Source organism: Camelus bactrianus, chromosome 19 (assembly GCF_048773025.1).
Source record: "Camelus bactrianus isolate YW-2024 breed Bactrian camel chromosome 19, ASM4877302v1, whole genome shotgun sequence".
Taxonomy (NCBI): domain Eukaryota; kingdom Metazoa; phylum Chordata; class Mammalia; order Artiodactyla; family Camelidae; genus Camelus; species Camelus bactrianus.
The window spans coordinates 28,684,242-28,703,786 of NC_133557.1; the positions used below are offsets into that span (position 1 = coordinate 28,684,242).

Below are 19,545 nucleotides of genomic sequence, written 5' to 3' on the forward strand. Positions count from 1 at the left end.
CCCGGAGCAGTGCCCGCAACAGCACAGTTGGTGAGTGATGAAGTTGCTGAATTACCAGGTACCTAAAGGATGCTCTCTGTCCCCTGTAAAGACTAGACTGTCATCATCGCACCCTGGTGAGAAGATGGGCAGGACACAGACCCCAGATGGCCTGGAAATCATGGGAAAGTTAACAGATAGGGTCCCTCCAGGAACAGCCCTGGACCACTTACCAAGCTCCTTCTGCAACATCTGACGGTGGTGATTTGGGAATACAGAAAGGAGCTGGAGACAGAGACAGCCTGACAAGGGTCATGTGTTTGGGGGAGATCTTGCCAATGAAAGACAGCCAGTATGCTGTCCGAGGGGAAGGACCTGACTGTGCGCTCTGAGATTTATTAGCGTTCTTCCCTAACGAATAGGGGTCGGTGTGGTGTCACAGGGAAGAAATCCTGGGCACGTGGGCTGTGGGGTCAGGGAGCTGAGGTCTGAAACCCATCAAAGCATCAGTTCCTGACTGTGTTTCCTGGAGCAAGTGTCTTACCCTCTCTGATCCCGTTTTTGCATTTGCAAATCGCTGACAGCATTAGCTCTCGCAACAGAGTTGTTTTGAAGACTAAGAAAATGCGTCACTAGTACCTGGCACATAATAAGCTCTCCATATCCAACTAGGAAAGGGAATGGAAACAAAAATCCATCAGTCACCCTGGAAACAGAAGACAGAAGCTGTTCTGTGTCTCTTGGAAAGCCTAGGGATGCCCCAAACCTTTCCAGGCCCACTCCAGAGCATGCAAGCCCCCGCGTCTACTGGCAAGCAATCTGGGACCTTTCCCAGCTTGGTGACAGACACCTCTGCCCATGCCTGACAAGGCTGTGCCAAGACCCTCAGGTTGGGCTCTGTAGTGTCACCCAAAGGAAAGTGAGGGGTGCAGCCCATGTGGGGAGGGGGAAGGGCAGAAGCGAAGGCACAGGTGCTCGGGGAAGTGAAATCCACTTGGGAAAAACAAAGGTCCAGGTCTTCTTCTGATGGTTCACCTTCCCACCCTCACCCCCAGTTTCCCTCCCCAGCACCATACACCCACTTATTCAACAGTGAAATTAAGTTTCAAAATTGGAGCCTCAAACCATTCAGAGTTTCTGGGCTTTGTGCTCGCGACAGTCTTAGGAACGGACTCAGTGGGGTCTGTGGTGTCAGGGTGGTGCTGTCTTCCCAGCCTACATTTTGTACCTCACCCCCCACCTCCACCCCACCCACCCTCTGTCCTCCAAAGCGGCGGTGAATTATGGGAACCCAGTGGGATCCCAAAAGAGATGTCTGAGGCTTCGTGGGCAAAGGGCAGATGTGCTGGGGGTTTGCCAGCCAGGCACAAGGAAACTCACACAAATATTCAATTACCTCCACTTTCAAGGTCATGGTCCCTACATGGGCCTGTCCATGCCAACATTCCCAGCCGGTGCTGGCACCCTACCCGAGTGGGGAAACCTTCTTCCGAAGGCCTACTCAACAGGTGATGTGCCCAAGTGTGACCACAAGGGGACAGGAGAAGTGGGTCGTTGGCCCAAGTCCATCCCACTGTCACCACTGAACCCCAGGAACACAGAGCTGGGCAGACAGCAGGCCACACTCCCCAAGAATAGTCTTTGAATCCTCACAACACCCCAGCACACAGGGGCTGTTGTCACCCAGCCTTACAGATGCACCAAGTGACAGCAAGAGGTGACAGAGACAGCGGGTTCTGGAGTAGGGCTGAGCCTCCATCCTTCTAGCTCAGGGTCACACTCTTAACACACTGCAGCCCCCAGGAGGGAGAGGGTCTGCGAGCAGGTGAGGAAAAAAGGAACTGCCAGTACTGAACATCTCGGAGCTTTACAACAAAATCGAGCAGTGGTCCCTTTAGGCAGGACTCACGCACCCCTGGTCTCTGCAGCCCCCTCCAGAGAACGCTATTTACCACTCTGAATGTGGCATCCCCCAAAGGGGAGGGGGCACGCAGCACACACGGCACCCACTCCCACCCCTAACCTTGCATGCGTGCACACAACACCTTTCAAAAAGCACAGAACGGGGGGTGGAGGGTACAGCTCAGTGGCAGAGCACTTGCTTAGCATGCATGAAGTCCTGGGTTCAATCCCCAGTAACCTCCATTAAAAAACAAATAAACCCAATTACCTCCCCCACAAAAAACAAACAAACAAAAACCCAAAACAAAAAAAGCAGAGAACGGGTCCTCAGCTTTGCTCTCCTCTCCAGCACGTGCGCCAAATAAGAGCCCAAGGCTGGCAGGAGGGCAGAGTCTCTAAGATTCAATGTGTAAGAGCTGCTTCTCTTCGGGCAGGATGCCAAGCTGCCTGCAAACTTACCTCTAGATGATAACACCTGAAGGGAAAGGGCCACACGGTCCCTCTGGTCTGGGCCGACCCCCAGTGCCCTCCTCTCCAACATTTTCTTAGGTTTTAACAGTTGACAAAGCCATAAATATTTAAAAACCTTGGCCCTAGGCTAGACAAGACAGGTGGGGCAGGTGCGCAGAGGCAGGTATCTGCAGCCACTCTGGGGTTACTAGGGGTCAAGTGCCTCTTGCAGTCCTGAAAATAAGCAGCCCCCGGGTCCCCTCCCACCCCGCCCTCCCCGCCCACCTCCCCTCCCAGGCAGCTCGCACACAGCTCCATTTCGTTCTCTTTCGAAGGGAAGGTGCATAGATTCGCACAACTTGGAGGGGGAGAAAGTCTACGTGTGTGCAGTTTTCCTTTTTATTTTTCTTACGTGCCCAGGAGAAGCTGTAACCATTCCCAACCCAAAGAGAAGCTTGCAGCAAAGGCAGAAGTAGCAGCTGAGTGTGTGTGCCCGTGTACATGTTTGTATGCGGATGGGTGTGTGTGCACATGCATGTGTGTGTCTGTAGATGAGTGTGTGCACAAGAGCAATCAGTTACTCCGTGTCTCAAGTCTTGACAAACACTAAGCTCACCCCTGCCCCCGGGTCGTGCTGGGCGGGGTAGCTGGCTTAACCCAGACCTCCTGCGAAGCGGTGGCGAACTGCCTGACCTGAGATCCAGTCCAAACTCGGCCTCTGACTTCACCTTAACCTAAAACCCAGACAGTCAAAATACATGTAGGTTAAAGGCCCAGCTGAGAGGGCCCACGGGGGGAGGGGCGCGGTGCCGGCTGGACATCGGGGTTGAAGCCGAAACCTGAAATACCAGCCCTTACGGCGGCCCGAGCCGTTCCTCCTAGTAGGCACCAGACCGAGATGAAAAGCAGACGTTTCGTCAAGAGGGAGCCCCAGTCCGTCCTGCAGGGCACACAGCAGGTGCTCAATAAAGGCTAAGCAGAGGAGTGGCAGGTGCCAACTCGAGCCTTCAGAGGGGCTGATTTCCGAAGGGAACTGAGGACCGTCTTCTGGCAACTCAGATCTGCCCTCCCACCTCCCCTGGAAAAACCAGTAACTGATTAAAACAGTGGTTCCCAGCCAGGGTCAATGTGCCCCTCAGGAGGCATCTGGCAACGTCTGGAGACATTCCTGGTTGTTACAGCTTGGTGAGGAGAGTAGGATTCTATTCTTACTGACATCTAGATGGGAGAGGCCAGGGATGCTGTGAAACACCCAACACACAAGACAACCTCCCCCTCCCCCAACAAGAAATGATCTGGCCCAGACGTCCGGGTGCCGAGGCTGAGAGGCCGTGGATTCGAGTTTTACACACGAGGCGCACACGTGCCCAACAAACCACCAGAAAACTGGGTGTCCTTGTAGGTTCTGAAAGCCGAGTCTCCAGTGTTGGGGAATATTTGTTTGGAATCGGTCAGAGAAGAGGAATCAGAGGCTCAGTGACTCCAGTTGTGTTAAAAAACAAAACAAAACAAAAACAAAAACAAAACCATCACTGTAGATACTGCCCACAGAGGCGTACGGCGCGGCCAGGGCAGGGGACGCCTCCCAGGTCCCTCCAGACATGCAGCCACGAGGGCCAATGGCTGTCTGGCCCCACAGTTCAGTCTGTCCAGAAAGCACAGTTAGCATCTATTTGCCCCCAAAAGTCTCAAGCAGAAGCTGGAGGAGAAAGACGGGGAGTAATTTCTAAGAGATGCCGCAGGACTGAAAAGAAGTCAAAGACTGCCAGCAAGAAGACAGGTGCCAGGAGGAATCCTTTCCTCAAAAGTCTCTGTACTGAGCTCCCTGGCTGTCATCTCCAGCGGTCTGTCACTTGACCTGGCTGCTTTCAATCCCAAGACCCCTGGCTCTTCTATAGAATGGCGTATTTTTCTGTGGGGTGTGCTCTGAGAAGAGTGATTTCCCATCAGACAGCAGCCCTTGCCTCTGGACTCAGAAAGGATGGGGCCCCTAGTGGGTCTTGGCAGTATCTCGTCAAAGTCAAGACCATCCCAGATATCAGAGCCAGGCCCTACCCTCCCAGGTGCAGAGAGGCTAATTTCCTTCAGCCCCCAGGTTCAAGGTGGACGTCCTCTGGGGCCTCCATTTCAAATTCAAGATGTGTGTGTTCCATGAGCAATAACCCTGGGTCTGGGTCTAGCACGGGTTGGGGACCAGGGGGCAAAGGTTTCCATCACCACTTCACCTCAGCTATAAAATAAAGGCATGAACCCTGGGCTGGCCAAGGCTCCACTCAGGTCTGAAGTTTGGGGCCACTGGAGACCACACCACAGACTCTGGAGGCATGGGGAGCCATTTCTGGCACGGAATCCTCCAGCCAGACTTAGGAGGCACAGGTCCCATCTTGAAAGATGGTAGAGTTTTTTTTGTTTTTATTTCCACCATCATGGTCTCATTTTTCAGATGAGGAAACTGAGGGCCAGGGGACCTAAGGGACCTACCAAGGGCAATCTCTCCTTTTCTAGAGAGAAGCCATCTGAACAACGCCCTGAAGCCCAGCTCCAAATCCAACTTTAAAGTTCTACTTGAACCCCCAACTCAGATCATGGGACATGCACAGTGGTCACTATCCATTTCTTTCCTTCCTTCAATTTTTCCTTCCCTCCTGCTTCTTCTTTGTCTTCTTCTTCTTCTTTTTTTGTAAAATAAAGAAACCCCAGGCCTTTAAGGCTTCCTCATCGGACCATTTCCGGGAAATCTGATTAGCACTTGCAATAGCAGTTACATTATACCTGCCTTTTAAAGACCGCTTCCCTCTCTGCCCTGGGCTTTCTTCCAGGAAGTTAGGGCCGTGTGTAAAAGATACACTGAGCATGGTGACTAATGGGCCACCTCGGGGCCAGCTGGTGCAGGCCAGGGTTCCAGGCGCTAACCTCAAAGGACCCACTCAGATGCCGCCGTCTGTGGGAAACACTATGGTCGCAGGCAACAGACTTAACCGCACCTTGGTGTCAGCCAAAATACAGTCAGGGCTGATCAGCCCAAGAAGGCACAGAAATGAGAATGAATTTTTTTTTAAAGTCCTGAACACGAAGGAAGAAGAGCAGAATGCCAGACCATGCCCAGCCCTTGTAATGGGCAAGCTCCACACACGGACTCGGGACCCCCCCCAGGTGGGCAGCCTTACAGGAGCCGACAAATAAGGCACCCAGGGTCCTTGAGCACCAGGGAGACTCTCCAAACATGTGCGAACATATTTTAATAATATCCTCATGCATTTCATTAGCCTCCGAGTTCACAAAGGGCCTTTGGGAAGCAATCTGGTTTAATACAACTCAGTTCCACAAATGCTGGCTCTGGGCAGGTTCTGCTGGCATCTCACTGGCCAGGCGAGGGGCAGCTGGTGGTGGTGGGGTGGGCAGAGGTGAACAAGGCTTTCAATTCCAGGACTGGAGGGAGTGGGGACCGGCAGATGGAAGGACCCACCACCGAAGCCAGCCAGCCTGCCCCGGCAGGGCCGGTCATGAGTTATTTTTACTTCTTGTGCCTCACTGTACAGGCTCAGGGGCTGAAAACTGTGGCAGCCGCCTGCGGAAACTGGCTTATGAGTCACCCGGTGACTGCCCTCGCTTGGTGGCGGCTGCCTCTGGACTCCTGGTCCCAGCTGGAAGAAGGCTGGCCCTTGCAGGGACCCAGAGTGCTTAGGGGTGAGGATGGGGAAACTGAAGCTCAGAGAGGCAAGAGGTCCCCAAAAGGATGGGCTGGGGGGAACGGGGTATAGGCTAGAAGGAAGTCCCCAGGGGGCAGCAGTCAATTCCCCACCAGACCCAATGGCCACCTGGGTGGGCTATACATGATGGAAGTCGAGGTTTGTCTCAACTTCTCCGTGCACAGGGCGAGTCAGCACCAAGCTTCAAACACTCCCCTACCCACCCTGGGTCTACCTCCCCCTTTCAGAGCAAGGCAGTCCCAAATACAGACAGCCCCAAACTTTGACTCATTTGTAACCACCGTCCCAGCCAGACTGAGCCAAGCTGTCCAGACAGAGGCTATTTATAGGTGCGTCGGGGACACAGACACTCACACAATGACACACACTCAGGATCCACGTTCGGCCAGACCCACCAGCGCTGAGCCCTGGATTCAGACACCTGGACACAAACGGTCCCCAGACCCCCAGAGAGATGCACAGTCAAGAGAGGCACCCAGACCCGGACACAGAGAGACACAGAGACCCAAGAAAGCTCGGGGACACACACTCCGGGGGGCAGACTTCAAGCCAGACACACAGACACAAGGAGAGGAACGCGGAGACCCAGACAGAGACATACAGACACGCACACTACACAGACGCACGGAAATTCACTCACAGACTGAAACCCACAGCGCCACGCACACTCCAGACACACACCCGGAGCCCCAGACACCGCGCAGGCCAGACAGTGTCTCACACGCCCGACACCCTCCCCCTGCCCCCAAGCCAAAGTTGATAAAGAGCCGGCCTAATTGCTCCATCGCGACTGCCCCTTAGGGAAATAAAATGGAAACTTCACGGATCCACCCGCCCCAGTCCTCCCGCGCCCGTCGCCCCGTCGCCCTCCGCGTCGCTCGGCCCCGGGTCCGAGTCCCGGCGGGCGGGGCGCGGGCAGCGGGGGCCGTGCCAGGCTCGCAGCGCCGCGGGACAAAGCCGGGCCGGCCGCCAGCTGCCGCGAGCCGGGAGGGCGCGCCCGGGGCGCGGCGGGCGCAGCCGGGGCGCAGGGCGCACGGCCGAGGGGGCGCGCACGGCCCGGGTCCCAGCCCGCAGTTGCGTCTCCACTCGCGGTCCGAGCCCGACGGGGCCTCCCGGGAGGGGGGCGCGGGGTCACTCACTGATCTCCATGCTCTGGAACAAAGAGCGTTTGCAGTTGCACGTGCAGGAGACATTGGGCTGCCCGGCGGCGGCGGCGGCGGCGGTGCTGTTGACCCCCATCAAGCGGTGCATGGACGGCGCGGCGGCGCGGCGCGGGGCGCAGAGGGCTCGGGGGCGGCCGGGGGGGGCTCCGGCCGGCGCCCGGCGCTCGGGCCCCGCATGCAGGAGGAGCGGGGCGGGGAAGGCGCGCCCCGGCTCGCCGGGCTCAGGGCGCCGCCAAGTTCCCGGGGCGCCGCGGGACTCAGTGCTCGGGGCCGCGCTCCCCTGCGCCCCCCGGCTGCCCCTCCGCAGCCCCGGGGGCGTCGGCAGTGTCTGCGGGTGGCGTCCGGGAAATGGGCTGGCAGCCGGGGCGCGCGCTGCCGCCGGGGCTGAGCCTCTGCTGCTGGCTTCCCCCAGCCGAGCGCCTCCGCCGCCGCCGCCGCCTCCTCCTCCTCATTCAAGTCCAAGGAGATCGGGTTTCGCTCCGAGACCGCGGTCGGAGGCAGGCAGACGGTCTGACGTCAGCGCTAGACGGGGCTGCCGGTTCCCACCGCGCGGGGGCCGGGGAGGGGGCGCGCGCTGCGCCAATCCCCGCCGAGGTTCCCCCGCACCCCCTCCCCGGATCGCGGGGCGGGGTGACGGGGAAGGGGGCGGGCTCTTAAAGGGCCAGAGGAAGGCAGCCCGCGTAGACCCGGGACCCGCGCGGCTGAAGAAGGGCGCAGCGTCCCCTCCCCTACGGGGGTCGGTTTGGAAGCTGTGCCTAGTATCGACGAGGCCCAGGGGAGCTGGAATGGGTCCTGGCCGCACCCCGCGCGTTGCGGGTACGTCCCCCCCCAAACCTGGCCCCGAGGGTCCTTGACCTGGGTTTGGGGGAAGCTCGTCCTTACCCCCACCCCCAACAAAGGAGCACGAGGTCCCCGGGACTCGGGGCAGGGGAAATTAGTGAAGAGGGGAGTCCTCCAGATCACCCATTACCTGATTTCGCAGGAAACTCCCCAACTCCAGATCTTTAGCCCCGAGAGGCCCCAAGTCCACTGCGCCCCCCCGCGCACTTTAACCCGACCTAGAGGAGATCGACTGGGGAAAACTGGGACTCCCGTAGACACGCCCCGGACAGCTCCGAGAGACGCCCGGGAGCCCTTGTCATGTAAATACGTGTCGGGGACAAGCAACGTCCCAGCCGGCGGGGCCCGGGGCAAATCCACACCCCATGTCTGCAGCCCTAGGGGCCACCAGCTGTGGGGAGCGCGGCTCCGGAGTTCTGAAGATGGGGGAGGAAGTGCGGGGGTGGACTTTTATTTCAAGTTTTAATTACACAAGTGCTACAAGAACACATTCTCCTGGAATTAAAAAGATATTAAAATATTACGTAAGAGGCCCCCCTCCCTGGTACATCTCTATCCTCTCAGCAATTCGATGTGTTCCAGACCCTGCCCTAAATTTCTATTTATTTAACAAGCACGCACTTACCGCGTGCCAGCAACTTACCAAACACGAACACAATCTGACACCTCCTCTGAGAGGCAGGAATATTATTATCCCCATTTTACAGACACGGAAACGGGGCTGGGAGGTCTCTTGCTTAGGGTCACAGGATGGAGTCTGAGCTGAACCCAGGTCCTTGGGGTTTTCTACCCCCACCCCCATATATTTGTAATTCTTTAAATACCCACATATCCCTGTAATGCCTGGAGTTTTAGTAATGAGTAGAGACTACTTTTGCATTCAGAGGAGACAAAAGGGTTTAAAAGTTATTGGTATTTCCTTTTATAGATTGGAACCTGAGCAAAATTTTGCAGAACTCAGAGAAAGCCAGCCCAGGAAGTGGTGAGTCCGCTTCCTGAACCTGGCACAGTGATGCCTCTTGCTGTCTTAGGAGGGGGGGTCAGAAACTTTTCCTGGAGGGTTCAAGCTCAGGGGTGATTGACTGGTGAAGGAGCCAAGGCGCCTCTAAACACAGAGGGAGGTTCAAAGGCACTGACCATCATTTGCTTGGAAAGAGAACCTCACCCTTGGAACTCAGGGCCAGGCCTGGCACAGAGCCCAAGTCTAGGGTCCAGGAAAGGGGGAAACGCTCAGGGCTTACACTGGAGGGTGCCTCTGCCGTGGGCTGGACAGTCTCAGCCCCTACCTTAGAGGGGACCATCTCACCAGCAGGTCCATGGAAGGGTGGAAGGTCTTGCTGTAGTTTAGCCTCTGTAGCTTGGAGAAAAAGCTGGAGGAGAGTCCTGAACATTCCTTGTGGGGCCCTGGGAACATTGGCTGGGCCTGGGGATGACCGTGAGTCCCACTATCTCCCAGGTCAAAGGAGACCACCATCACGGCCCCTCGTTTCAGCCATTCTTTCATTCATTCAGTCAGCAAACTTCCACTGAGCTCTAGCCCCGAGTGCCCGGAATTCAGGGGGTCAGCGGCAGCACTGCCCTCCTAAAGTCTCTTGCAACTGATCTGGCTGGTTTGGTAGCAAGAATCACACAGATTGATTGTCTTGGAAATGAGGCAGCGTTTACACAATCCAGGTTAAACCACCTGCAGGCTAAAATAACCAGTTAATTCAGTGGATTAAAAAAAAAAAGCCAGAACTACCCACAACGTTGACCTCTGGTTGCTCTGTCTGGGACAACACTGGCCACATGCAATGAGCACCCACATTGTGACCCCACTGTTTTGATGGTGGCACCTGAAACTAGTGAGTGGTCTCCGCCCTGGTTCCAAAGTTGGTTCTGCCTGGAGGCTTAATGTGGGGTGTCAGGTAGGTGGTGGCAGCTGTACCTCCAAAGATGAGTGGGACACAGGCATGTAACCTTGATGAATACCTTCCCCTCTCCAACCTCAGTTTCCTTCTCTATAAATGAGGGATGCTAACGGTGCCTTTGCCTGGGGTGACTGGGAGGGGGTGAAGGAGGCAGTGTCTTGGAAGTACACACTGAGTGCTGAGTATGTGTTAGCAGCCAGGCTATTTAGTCCTCCTGGAACCCAGGGAGGGGAGAAACCGGCTTCACACTATTTTCCGTTTTACAGATGAGGGTATTGACAATCGGAAAGGCTTCGTGTAACAGCAAGGCCCCTGGCTGAGTGGGTAGCAGGAAAGGACAAAGTTGTTTTGGAAGAAGCATACACCTGACTGCCCACACTCATGGGAGGCTTCACGTGCGCCTAGGGTTGTCGGACAAATGTGACTGTCAGATAAACCATGAACAATTTCTCGTATTGTGCAACATTTGGGCCACACTTATACTAAAAATTAATGTGTGGCTTACCTGAAATTTAAATTTAACTGGATGTCTTGTATTTTTATTTGCTAAATCTGCCAACCCGGTGTGTGCCAGGCACGACCCCACGTGGTGCTGGGAATTCAGTGATGACAGGAACAGAGCTCATTGTCAGGTGAGGCACAGGAAGAGGTGATATGGGCCACGGTAGGAGAGCTCAGTCTGTTGGGAGTGGAGGTACTGGGGGGTGGACCTCTGCTGGGCCAGACTGAGTCCATGAAGGAGGCCGAAAGTCAGGGGAAGATGTTTCCTTCCTTCCGTCAGTAAATACTATGTTCCTATTCAGTGCCAGGCTCTGTGCTGAGTACTGGGCACAGGGCAACAACCAAAACAAACTACCCACCCTCATGTGGCATCTCAGGGGAGCCGGCAGGAGAGACTACAGACATGCGTGCAAACCTGCAGCTAAACTTCAGACACAGTCATGATGAGCTGGAGGCTGGGCTGGTTATCAGGGAGGCCCACTGCGAGGAGGTGGCATTTCATTCAACTCATCTCTACTGAGCATCTTCCTAGGGCCAGGCACAAACCCTAGCCCTCCTGGGGCTCACACTCCTGCAGGTGAGACAGATGACAGGTGTATAAACATCTAAGTCCAGGCGATGGTTTCAGAGGGCCAAGAGCTGAAACAAACGAAGGGATCTGACTTGGATGCGGCTGGAGCCCAAGGGGTCAAGTGGCCTCTCTGGGGAGGTGAGACAGCAGGGAGGGAGTCTTAGGCTGGGGGCAGCAGGTGCCCAGGCCAAAGCCCTTGGTGGAAGGGGAACTAAGGGGAATCTGGGACTTGGAACACATTTCCCAACCCGGTTACAGGTCATGGGATTGTGAAATGGATGTGTGTCCCCAGACGACCGCTGGGCACAGGACTTTCAGGGCCTCCAGACAGCACGTGCTCCCGTCTGCCCTGAGCCTGAGCAGGGGTTGGATCTGCAGCTGGGGGATCTTTAGATAGAAACGATGTGGTCCAAGCCTGTAAAAGGCCTCGCTCCCGACGGCGCAGCCCTCCTGGGCTGGGCTCCCTGTGTGGCCAGCTTCACGGGTGTAGAATCCAGGCGGGCGCCTCACTCGGGAGGGCCTCGCACTTAGTCTGATGTTCTATTGTCACCATCTTGAAATTCTTCATAATTGATAACTTTTGAACGATGGGCCCTGCAAATCCAGCAGTGGGTCCTGCTCAGGTGCCAGGCGCTCACTGGGAGCCAGTCAGGGACCAGGGAAGCCAGCATGGGTTTTGGCTGTGGCCGAGGGTGGCTGGCCATGTCCTGACTGTGCCCGCTGGGGCCTGCTTGGACAGCGGGCAGTGGGGACAAGGCAGATCTGGGCCTCTGAGGTCTAGCCCTACCCCCTCACCTCCTGCCACCCCGAGGCCCGCGGGACAGAGCTGCCTTTTCAGAAGCAGCCTCCCGCGGCCTGAAGCAGTTGGCCTAGCTCTCCTCCAGACTCACCGCCATAAGAAACCCCTTCCAGCTGAGTCACCTCCCCCCCTACCCCAGCTCCAGTCCTGCCAGTGGTTTAATGGGCCTGTCGACGCTCCCAAGTTAGCATCTTTGGACTTTGTGTTTTTATTATTTTTTGGTCTTGTTTTGCTTTTAAACACTGTAAAAATGAACGTTTACTGGACACTGCCTGTGTGTTAGGGCTCCTTCTACAGATGTCATATTCTTCCATTTAATCATTCAACAAACACGCATCGGGATTCCACAGGGAGCTCAACTCACCGGAGTCACACCACAGCCCCTTGAGGTCCAAGTTAATATTATTTCCATTTGAAAGATGGGGACACTGAGGCTCAGAGACCCATGAGTAAGGTGGAGTGGGTTGTGAATGCAGGAATTTTAGCCCCAGGTCCCATGGGCTGACCTCAGCAAATGGTGTTTTCTGCTCCCCTGCTCCATCCTCACTACCTCTGCCCGGGTCCACCCTGCCTTCCCCACTGGACTCGGGTGACATGGTTCCCTGTGCTCCCTGGGAGCTTCCCCAGCTCCACCATCTGCCCCCCTGCTTGGTGGTTTTCATCCATAAAACCTCACTTTCAAAGGCTAAAAGCAGCTGACCTCTGCAAGGAGGGTCGGGGTGGAAATGAACCAGGGAGGGGAGAGGGTGAGGACCACATTCAAGAGAGGCACCTCCAGGCGCTTGTTGCCGGAATCCCACGTGGGTGACCTTGGCAATCTGCGTCACCTTGCTGAAGCCACATCTCCCCTACCCAGGGGCAGGAATGGTATTTCACAGGTGGGGCTGGGGGAGTGGTTCAAGGCCTCTTCGCAGTGACCGGGAGCATCAGACACGTGTTTGCGGGTTCACTGTCAGTCTCCACTTGAGTGGCGACTCCAGGGAGACAGGGCAGTGTGTCTTGTCGTCCCTGCTCCCCGGTGAATGCATTAGTCAGGGTCTGGCGTGCAGCGGCCGCTTGGCAAACCTCTGTGGATTAAATGAGTGACATCCACACACGTAAACAGGTAAGTCACACTTAGGAATACGGTCCTGACGGCCGACAGTTCTGTCTTCCCGGCTTACTCTCTCTCTCCGCCCCTGTACACTCTTTTTTCCCGGTCTTCTTGTGCCAGCTAATGACAAGCTTCTAACTAAGTATCTGGAAGCCAGGAACCTGGGCAGTGCCTACCGAGAAGTACAGTGCTTGCCTGGTCCCCGAACCAGAGCCACAAGTTGTAACCATAAAGATGCGAGGAATGTATGTGTGTGCGCCCATGTGTGTGTTGTGGGTACAAGTATGTGTTGCACATATGCGTGGGGTGCATACTTGTGCTGTGGGAGGTAGGTGTGTGTTGTGTGTGCAGGTGCCTGTGTTGTGTGTTTCGTTGACTGTGTCCTATGTGTTGAGGTGCTGATGCAGGAGCTTAGCTTCTGGACAAATGTCACATGGCTGAGCACTCCAACAACAAGCTAAAGGAGCCCTGCAGAACTAGTCCCAGATGCCAGCAGGGGCATCACCTCCTCCTCTCCTGTCCAGCTGCTCATTCCCAGGAGGGAACTGGTTTCTACAGAGAAGACAGGGCTTTGGAACTTGGGCAGGGAGATGAGTGGTGGGCGGAAGGAAAAGACAGAAGGAAACATAGGAGCCGAATCCTGTCTTCTGACAGATGAGTAAACTGAGGCCCATGCAGGGTCGTAACCTGGCCAAGGTCAAGCTGCTGGTGAAAGGCAGAGCTGAGCCAGCATCCTGCTCCCGACTCCTGGCCCAGGCCTCGCACGCAGGGTCTCTGGTTACCTTAAATAGCTTAGTTTACAGACCTTCCTACCACAGGCTGAGCCTGAGAGGGGTTTGGAAGATTCCAGATGTTCAACTCAGGGCTGAAACACTTTCAGAAAGAACTGTCATTCAAGCTGATTTCATGGCCCAGGAATACCGGAGCAGATGTGTTCTGTGTCTCTGGCCTCGTGAACGATACATTTCACTGTTGTCAGGAGTGATGGATAAGGTAATGGTGTGATTCTGGGTGGCATAAAAGGCTTTTGTTCCAGGCTTGGTGGCGGCACTCTGCTGCTAGGTTTGGAGGGGGTCCTGGAGAAGAAGGAAGGGATCTAAGGGTACAGGCCAGGCTTGTCCCAGTGGGTGCAGGGAGGGCTATGTCCGCCTGGCTGCGCTGGGCCAGTGACAGGCACCACGCTTGGTACACAAAAATTGTTCCATATGGCAGGCCACGTGGACATCGAACTCCAGGGTACTCAGCCACCGCAGCAAAGACAGGCTTTGCTTTTACTGACTTTACTCTCTAGGGGCTCAATCACTGATTGATTCATTCCCCAAACACCTAAATTCTGCATGCCAAAAACTGAGGTCACACAAGTATAGGCCACCACTTCTTTCTTTTTTTTTTTTAACATTTATTTTTCATTGAAGCATACTTGATTTATAATGTTGTATTAGTTTCTGGTGTCGAGCATAGTGATTCAGTTATAATCTATCTATATAAATTCTTTTCCATTACAGGTTACTGCAAGCCACTGAATACAGTTCCCTGTGCTATACCGTAGGTCCTTGTTGTTTATCTGTTTTATATACAGTAGTGTGTAGCTGCTGATCCCAAACACCTGATTTATCCCGCCTCCCCCTTCCCCTCTGGTAACCATAAGTTTGTTTTCTACGTCTGTGAGTCTGTTTCTGTTTTGTAAATACGTTCATTTGTATCATTTTTTCAGATTCCACATATAAGAGATATCACATGATATTTGTCTTTCTCTAACTGACTTACTTCAATTAGTGTGATCATCTCTAGGTCCATCCATGTTGCTGCAAATGGCATTATTTCATTTCTTTTTATGGTGGAGTAGTATTGCATGGGTTATCTCTATAGACCATATTTTCTCTATCCAGTCATCTGTCGATGGACATTTATGTTGCTTCCGTGTCTTGCAGGCCACCACTTCCGTGTGGCCCTGATTAGGAAAATTAATTAATGACTCCAGGCCTCAGTCTCCTCATTTTTAGAACAGAGATCATAAGGGGCCTTAGTCAGAGTGCTACTGAGAGAGTTAAATGGGAAAACTCCTGTTCGGCACCCAGCATAGGGCCTGGCCAGGAACAGACTCTTGAAAAGAGTGAATTATTGTTATAATTGCATGCTCTGTGCTGCTGGAGCTTCCAGTCCCACACCAAACAAATGAAACGTAGAATCCCTTTCTTCCCTTTGGAGAAGTTGGCCCAAACTCTCATTTGTAAGTGAATTTGTGAGTCGTTTCGTCCAGCGTCTCTGGCTGGACTGCACCCTGTGTGTCCTCAGTGTCTGGTCTCAGGAGCAGATGCTCAGGTGACCTCAGGGCCTCCAGAACACCAGACAGGAACCATTGGAATCCAGAGGAATAGGGCATCGTGATGCCCCAACAGTCCCCACAAGGTGTGGCACCCGGAAGTTGCCCTGTGCTTTCCACCTGCAGCCCCTCTGTCAGAGCTGGAGATACAACCGCCTCCCCTCTGCACAGGGAGCCCTGTTCTCAGATATAGGCTTGGGACCTCTGTCCAGGAGCTGGCTTCAGAGGTGATGAAATTGGCGCTGCATCTTTGAAAGAGGCATGGGCTATGCCTGCCTAGTTCTGTGTTGTATCCACAATTGTGGGTAGGCTAAAGCCACACAGCCAGACTGGCACGTATAATTGCTCAGTAAGTATCTGCTGAATGAATGAATGCAAGACAATTTTGCAGTGTGTCTCAGGCCTTAAAGGATCAGTATCCTCACTCTCTAGTTCTGTTTCTACAACGTATTTTAAGGACATAAGCAAAGAACTGATTATTAAGGACAAGAATACTGACCCTATTTTCACTTGGAAAAGCAAAATTCAATGAAATTAAGGAAAAACAGGAGATGGGTTGAATAAAGAAGGTCAAAGATAATGCAACTGTTAACATTTCAAAGGTCATTTGTTGATACAGAGAGAAGCCCTTATAAAGCAAATCTTAAATTAGGCTTCAGAACCGACCCTAATTTGGTACTAATAAAATTATATTATTAGAAAAAAGACTGAAATGATACGTGCCAAAATGTTAAGTGGTTAGTTTTGTGTAATGGATTAAATGAAATTTACATGCCTCTTCGTTGTTTGTTGTTATTTTGTTTTTTACAATGAACGTTAATTTAAAAAAATTTTTTTAAAGGTGGCTTCAAAATGTCTCAGAAGTAACACTCTCCTCTTCTCCCCTATGGCTCCTTTAACCTCAGTAAAGACGCCAAAGAGGCGGGGGTGCCAGACACTGCTTACGTCAGAAACAGCTCAAAATGACACAGCGGGTGAACCAATCCCAAGTTCGCATTCTGGGAGCAGTCATTCGATTGGACACAAGTGTGGATGGCCTCGCCCAATAGCAGAAGAGGGGCAGGAGCCCGGCTCCGGCGTGGGTTTTAAATCCACGTGGTGGAGGAAGGGCGGGGCGGCTGCGGCTGCGGCGGAGGTTGGGGTGGCTGCGCCTTTGCGGGGAGAGTCCTCTTCTTGGGAAAGGTGTGTGTGGGAGCCATCCTGCTGCATGCCTCCTACGGCCTAGGCCAGCTGCTTAGCCTCACAGCCTCTCCGCACCTGTTTGTACAGCAGGCACCATGTAGGGTCTTGTGAGTATCCAGTGGCATTCATCCATTGCACTGGTGGTTACTAGCATCTGCTGTGTGCCAGGCAGGGCCTGATGGGATAAGGTGGAACCCACGGGAGACACACCGAGAATCCATGCTTCTGTAACTTACCATTCCCTCCACCCTCCTCTGCTCTACAGCGCTCACTCTATCTCCCCTACAACAATGTGAGCTTCGCAGGAGAGTGAGTGTTGGGGGGAGATACCGTGTGCCTTGTGAAGTGTCGGCCTCATAATTTATGTTCAGTATGTGCTTGCAGAATAACTATTTTAGAGAGCAGGGACTGAACGGAAATAGCTTAGTGCTAGAGTGCTGCTTAGCACGCAGGAGGTCCTGGGTTCAATCGTCAGTACCTCTATTAAAAAATATAATAAAAAGTTTAAAAAGATACAAATGAACTTAAAAAAAAAAAAGACCAGTTTTTAGCGCAATGCTTGCCCCTTAGTAGGTTTGATAAAAGGTAGCTGTTTATGCAGTAAAGAACTGGCTAGTATTGATTGAATACCTACTGTGTGCAAGGTGTTCTGGGCACTTTCCATGTATCATGTAATTTAATAGTCACCAAATGACATGTCTTAACTTAATCATTACAAAATTGCAAATCTTCCCTAATTTGAAAGTCACAAGAAGCAAGTTAAGTACCATTATTATTCCCATTTTATAGATGTGGAAATGGAGGCAGAGGGAGGCCAGGTGACTGTTCTGAGATCCTGCAGCTAGGTCTGGTGGAGCAGGATTCAAGAGGCCTTGGTCTTGACGTCTGCACTATCCTGATATTTTATCCAGTACTTGTCTATCTTTTCTAAGAAAATTCTCATAAATGAGCCCTATGCTTTTGGGAATTGAGAGAAAAGGTAGGGAGTAAGAATCCAGTTGGCGAGGCATAGCCAGTGAACTGGGGTCCTGCCACCCACTCCATCGCCCAGCTCTGCTGGGCAGCAGAGGTCAGGGAGGGTTAAACAGAGTGCCTGCGGGGGGCGGGGGGGGGACGTGCCCAGCCCAGGGGCTATGTTGATGAGCCTGACAGATCCTTCCCTGCCCTCATGGGGCTGACAATCTAAACCAGCCACCTTCTGCTGACCTATGGACAGCCTGCAGAAGTGTTTTAGGTTTTGCCTGCCTGATGTTTAAATTTTTTTCTAAACTTTTTAACCTAAGTTGCCTCAGTCCCCACCCCTCCCTATTGCATCACACATTTCTACCTTTATTCATGTGTCCCCGCCAGCACCTGAGGGTCTTCGTCCCCTAGTCTAACCATGAAGGAAGCCCCCAAGGGGAGCCAGGCATCCGGAGACCAGCCTCCTCGGGGCTGACACTCAGGTGGGTACCCTGGCATTCTTTACGTGGCCTCCTGACGGTGTTTAGAATCCCAGCCGTCTCCACCTTGCACCCTGGATTCCTGCACCTCCCAAAGCAGAAAGGCTCTCCGCTGGCTCCTGATGTGGTGCAGCCCTCGGCTGGAATATCTGAAAACTCTGGTGGTGGATGCCAACTCTGACTCAGTCAAACCTGGATTCAAAGCCCAGCTTCACTGCTAACCAGCCGAGTGATGCTTGGCCGTAAAAACCTGCTTTGGTTCCGGTTCCCTCCTCTGCACGAGGAGGACAGCAGTGGTCTCTCCCTGCAAGGTCTCTGTGAGGGGTCATAGGGTGTAGGGAAGATGCTTGGCACACAGTAGGCACTCATTACACGGGCTGCTGATCTTTCTCTGTGAGGCACTGTCGCTGGCAGGAGGTTCTTCCGGACATCAAGCTGAGGTCCGGTTGCTTTCTGACTCCGTCACTTCGTGCTCCCGGCAGCATGCCTGTGCTTCTCTGTCCAAGAACAGCCCTTCCGAAGTTGAGGACCCAGCCACATACGACGGTTTCCCATTCAAGGCCTGCTACCTAATTTGGGGAGCCCAGTGCAAACTAAAAATGTGGGGCTTCTGGTTCGAAAATTAGTAAGACTGTCAAGCTGACAGCAGCAGGGCTCAGAGCCCCTTCAGAGGGCAGAGTCCTATGTGACTGCAGATGCCATCCCCCCCGCCCCGCAATGGAGCAGGCCCTGTTCCCACTGGTGGCCCCCAGCCTGGCAGTGTCTTCTGGATCTGCATGTGGCCGGCTGGGGTCTGCCTGCACCAGGACGGAGTGAGGAGAGTTTCCAGCTGGGCCCAGGGAAAGACACCTGCAGGCGTGGTCTCCGTCTCCTTGGGGAGGCCTGGTTCGCAGATCCTGCCCTGCCACCTGCCAGCCAGCCTGGGGCTCTCCCTCTCCCTCTCCTTTTTGTCTGTTGTTGTGATAGAGTGTGTACCCAGAGTGAAGTGCACGAGTCCGAAGTCTCCAGCTGGATGTTGGGTTATGCTGTGTACACCTGCGTAACCACCACCCAGATCGAGAGAGAACGTTGCCACTGGTCTAGAAAGTTCCCTCTAGTCCCTCCCCGGTTCCTATCCAGCCCCTCTTCTTGCAGAGGTAACCACCACTCTGACTCCCTTCACCGTGGATTTGCTTCCCCTGTTCTCGAACTTCATAGAAGCAGGATCCGATAGTACGTGCTTTTATTTTATTTTATTATTTTTTTATTGAAGTATAGTCAGTTTGTAATGTATCAATTTCTGGCATATAGCCTCATGTTTAGTCATAGATGTACATACACATGCTCCTTTTCATGTTCTTTTTCATTCTAGGTTTCTACAAGATATTGAATACAGTTCTTTGTGCTCCACAGAAGAAACCTGTTGTTTATTTTATGTATAGTAGTATCTGCAAATCTCAGACTCCCAATTTATCCCTTCCTCCCCCTTTCCCCCTGGTAACCATAAATTTGTTTTCTATGTGAGTCTGTTTGTGTTTTGTAGATAAGTTCATTTGTGTCTTGTTTTTTTTTTTTTTTGCATTCCAGTATGTGCTCTTTTGTGTCTGACTTTTTCACTCACTGGTACATCTGGGCGCCTCACCCTCGTTGCTGTGAGAGAGGTTTGTCCCTTTTCCTTGCTCTGTAGCAGTCACCGCAGTC

At 53.4% G+C, this 19,545-nt stretch overlaps 1 protein-coding gene and 1 long non-coding RNA gene across 3 annotated transcripts in view; one reads left to right on the top strand and one right to left on the bottom strand.

Moving 5' to 3' along the window:
- Positions 1-8,325, bottom strand: part of PMEPA1 (prostate transmembrane protein, androgen induced 1) — a 55,992-nt gene extending 47,667 nt beyond the window's left edge. Inside the window, exon 1 of one of the 2 annotated variants that reach the window (XM_010958573.3) lies at positions 8,175-8,325. Coding sequence is in view for 1 of the 2 variants with exons in the window: in XM_074347490.1 (XP_074203591.1) it covers positions 7,181-7,292 (112 nt within the window). In the remaining variant the exon portion in view is untranslated. Of the gene's footprint in view, positions 1-7,180; positions 7,663-8,174 lie in introns of those variants that run through there. The other variant, XM_074347490.1, reaches the window with a different exon arrangement.
- Positions 7,821-16,176, top strand: LOC105071813 (uncharacterized). The gene is made up of 3 exons (XR_835561.3): positions 7,821-8,020; positions 8,973-9,026; positions 10,221-16,176. It is a non-coding gene; the product is annotated as an uncharacterized LOC105071813 (long non-coding RNA).
- The last annotated feature ends 3,369 nt before the right edge of the window (positions 16,177-19,545 follow it).